This window comes from Myotis davidii, unplaced genomic scaffold (assembly GCF_000327345.1).
Source record: "Myotis davidii unplaced genomic scaffold, ASM32734v1 scaffold211, whole genome shotgun sequence".
Lineage (NCBI taxonomy): Eukaryota > Metazoa > Chordata > Mammalia > Chiroptera > Vespertilionidae > Myotis > Myotis davidii.
Genome location: NW_006282523.1, coordinates 757,159 through 760,994, shown reverse-complemented (window position 1 = coordinate 760,994; position 3,836 = coordinate 757,159). Strand labels below are relative to the sequence as shown.

The window sequence follows — 3,836 nt, the reverse complement described above, 5'->3', positions numbered from 1 at the left end:
CACGTCACAGCTGCTCGGCCCCAGCGGTGGGGGTGGGGGTGGGGCCTCCGTGCCGGCCCTGAGTGCTCGCCCCCAGGGTGGCGGTGGGAAAACCGCACCTCCAAACCTTTTCCTGTGTTTCCTCCCTCGCAGCAAAAAGACGGGACCTTCGCCGCCGGAGGCTACATGCCGCCCCTACGGTTCAAAGCGCTCACCCTCTCTGTCGTGTTTGGGACCATGGTTGGTGGGATCATGATCCCCAACGGTAAGTGGGGGGCCACTCTGCCCCTTCCCCCCCCCTCAGATCCTGTCCTGTCCTCATCCTGCCGTTACCCACAGGCACTCATTGGCCCCCACGTCTCAGGGTTTTCTGCCCCGTGTCGGGGTCCCCCACTTGTGTCTCGAAAGCAGCTCCTCCCTGTCGCCCCCATTCAGATGGTGCCTCCCCAGGGGAAGGAGGCCCTGAGCGGGGCCTCTGCATCAGGCGCCCGCCCCCTGCGGACGGGCAAGCGAGTGTCACCAGAACCCGAGGGACGGAGTGTGTTAGGGAGGAAACAGGGTGCAGAGCAGGGAGCTCCCCTGAGACGTGACGGTGGGCAGAGCAGCCACATGCCCGCGTGCCCGAGTGGCCTGTGGGCACCAAGGGCGAGGCCTGGCGAGGCCCCCGTGCCAGGCTGTCGGGGCGCCGTGCGGGCTGGAAGCTCCCGTTCCGTCCCTCCAGGAGCCCGGCCTCACCCCGCCCCGTCCTGTCCCTCTGTCCCCAGTGGAGACGATCCTGGGCCTCACGGGCGCCACCATGGGCAGCCTCATTTGCTTCATCTGCCCGGCGCTCATCTACAGGAAGGTGCACAGGAACTCGCTCTTCTCCCAGGTCAGCGCCCTGAGCCGCCGCGGGCGGGCGGGCAGGAGGGGCTCCGTGGCCTGGGTGCCAGGGTGGGGGCCACCCCCAGTGTGGCAGGTGGGGGGACACCCCAAGGCTCAGCCCTTGGTCGTCGGCAGCGACTCTGGCCAGTGGGTCCCGGGGTGCTCCTGGCTGAGCGTCTGCACTGCTGCACGCGGGTCCGGTCGGGCTGCCCTGTCTGTGCTGACTTTCCCCCTTGTGTATCCTCCGGGGGGAGCGGCTTCCCCCAGCCCTGCCGCTTGTCTGCCGCTGTGTGTTGAGGGCCGGACGGGAAGGTGGTGACGTCTTGTTAAAGGGACCCTTTTGCTCGGGGCGCCTTTCTGTGGAAGCGCTTCTCTTGGGGGCAGGGCCTTGCCCGCACCGTGTAGCGGCCCCGCTTGGCCTGGTCTTCCTGGCACAGCGTGCCTTTCTCCGTCTGGCTCTCCGCCTGGCTCTCCCTGTCACGTGCGCCTCTTAGGACAGCGGACGGCTGGCTTTGTCTGCTGTGTTTTGTCCGGTCTGTTAGTGGCGGGTTTCGGCGGCTCACAGCAGACGTCACTGCTGATTTGGGGGCATCAAAGCTTCCGTCTTACTCTTTGTCATTTGTCCCATCTGTTCTGACTTGTTTTTTTCTCTTTGCTGTCTTCTGGATAAATCAAGCATTTTAAGTATTTGTGTTTTTTTAATCCTCACCTGAGGATATTTTTCCATTGATTTTTTTAGAGCGAGTGGAAGGAAGGGGGAGAGACAGAGGGAGAGAAACATCGATGTGAGAGAGACACATCGATTGGTTGCCTCCCACATGTACCCCAACCTGGGGCCGGGGATGAGCCTGTAACCAAGGTCCGTGCCCTTGACCGGAGTTGAACCCGGGACCCTTCAGTCCACGGGCTGATGCTCTACCCCCTGAGCCACACTGGCCAGGGCCCCAGTGTCTCCCTTACTCGCCTGCTGGCTGGTGTGTGTCCACGCCGCCCTCCCGTCTGCGAGGCTGTTTGATGGGAAGCCTCGGCCCATTAGAGTTGATGGCAGGTGAGTTGTTTGCTCTTCCCGGCGAGGCCGGGGCCCCGGGCCGTCTTGACTCCATGTTCCTGCCTCTGGCCTCGGGTGCTGCTGTCGTGTGTTTTAGTTTTACACGGACTGTAAGCTCCTCCAGACGTGATGGTTCCAGGTCGTCAATATTTACTCGCGATCCTTGCGGTTTCGTGGCTTCCCATCCTCGGGCTGCCTCCCGGGCCTGGTGGTGTGTGGACGGGGCCCTAAGAACGCGGGGCGGGGGTCTCTCCCACGTGGACAGGAGGCGCTGCTGGTGCTTTGGTGCCGTTGGGGATGGAGTTGGAGTCAATGTCTGTAAACGCTCCCCGACCCGGCGTGGCCTCGGGACGCCCCGGCAGGAACGGTGCCTCCGCCTCGCAGGCTCCGGTCCGAGTGCCCACGGCCGCTGTGACTCCGGGCCGGGCCTGGCCTGGCGGTGGTTTGTAGGCCGGGAGGCTCGGCCTTTCCAGTGTCAATTCCTCTCGGGTCCAGCCCTGGCCCTGGCTCCGTGGGGCGAGCCTCTTCCTCCTGACGTGGAGGGACAGTGTCTAGTGCAGCCGTGGGCAAACTACGGCCCGTGCCAGAGCTAGGATTTATCTAGATCTGTATCTATTATCTATAGCTACATCTAGATACACAGTCAATTCATACTATTCTGAACCCATTGTGGCCCTCGAGTCAAAAAGTTTGCCCACCCCTGGGCTAGTGTTTGCCTGTTGAGCCTGACGCCAGCTTCTGGCTCTGATCTGGCCCCTGCTGGAGTGGGCAGGGCTCCACCGTGGGCGGGGCTCCACCGTGGGCGGGGCTGCGTGACTGCCTGACACCCGTGGGGGTGACTGCCTGGGTCCTGCCTGGTTCCCAGCCTCAGCGCAGTGAGGAACAGCTTCGCCCTCGCAGACTAAGGTCCCGGTGGCCAGCGGGCGTCTGCGTGCAGGCCCCTCTCTCCTGCCCCCCGGGCGCCCCTGTTCCAACTGCTCTCGCTCCAGGCCTCTTCTCCTCCAGGTGGTGCTCTGGGTCGGCCTGGGCATCCTGGTGGTCAGCACTCTCACCACCTTGTCCGCAAGCGAGGAGGCCCCTGTGGATGTGGACCTGGCGAAGGAAGCCCCGGGCGGTCGGCTTGCGGAGGCTGAGGGTGCGGTGAACGCGGAGGCGGCCCAGCTCCCAGGTACGTGTCCCTCGGGTCCACCACGGGCCCAGCCCCCCAGCCCTCCAGCCCCGGGGAGGTGCCCCTGCGGACACCGTGGCACCGTGAGAATGCGGGTGCCCGTCCTGGGCTGGCTGGTCTGCCAGCTGCTTCGCCCTGTTGGTGCTGGAGTGGGCGGGCAGCCCTGTGTGCAGGGGCAGGTGGCAGGTGGGACAGCAGGGCCGCGACCTCCAGGCTCCACTCAGGGGCTCACAGGTGATGGTTCGTGGGTGTCGCTCACATTGGTTGGTTCTGAGGTTTCACCGGGTCAGCCAGTGGCGGGAGCCCCGGTGCTCGTGTCCTGTTCCCCAGCTGTCCTGGTCAGCCTGCCTGCTGGTGGGGCGATGGCCTCACGCCTCCCTCCGCGAAGGCCACCTCGCAGGCCTGGCCCCGTGGGGGTGCAGGAGGGCGGCTCTGACCTTCAAGGCCTCCGCCCGCCCTGATTGACAGCAGAGAAGGTGGCGGAGCGGCCGGCAGCGGGCGCTCTGGCCTCGGACTTGCTGCTGCCTCTGTTGGGGACCTGCCTGGGCTTGGAAAGGCCCCCGCGGGAGGGCTCTGGGCCCTGACGGGTGGACCTGGGGATGAGGCTCACGGCAGAAACAGCCGCGTGCAGGAGCCGCAAGGCGCCCGTGGCCGCTGCACGGAGTCAGTGGTTTGAGGAGGGAGGGGTGTCAGGCCCACCCTGTGGCGCCCTCGGAGTCCCTTGCCCCGGGGCGTGTCTCCCTGACTGCTGGGGCCGCCCGGTGGCCGGCTGTGGGC

At 65.6% G+C, this 3,836-nt stretch overlaps 1 protein-coding gene across 1 annotated transcript in view; it reads left to right on the top strand.

Annotated features, from left to right (window-relative positions):
* SLC38A10 (solute carrier family 38 member 10) overlaps window positions 1-3,836 on the top strand; it is a 22,035-nt gene that overhangs the window by 10,421 nt on the left and 7,778 nt on the right. Inside the window, 3 exon segments of the mRNA XM_015559787.1 lie at window positions 133-244; window positions 744-850; window positions 2,897-3,059. Of these exon segments, the coding sequence (XP_015415273.1) occupies window positions 133-244; window positions 744-850; window positions 2,897-3,059 (382 nt within the window).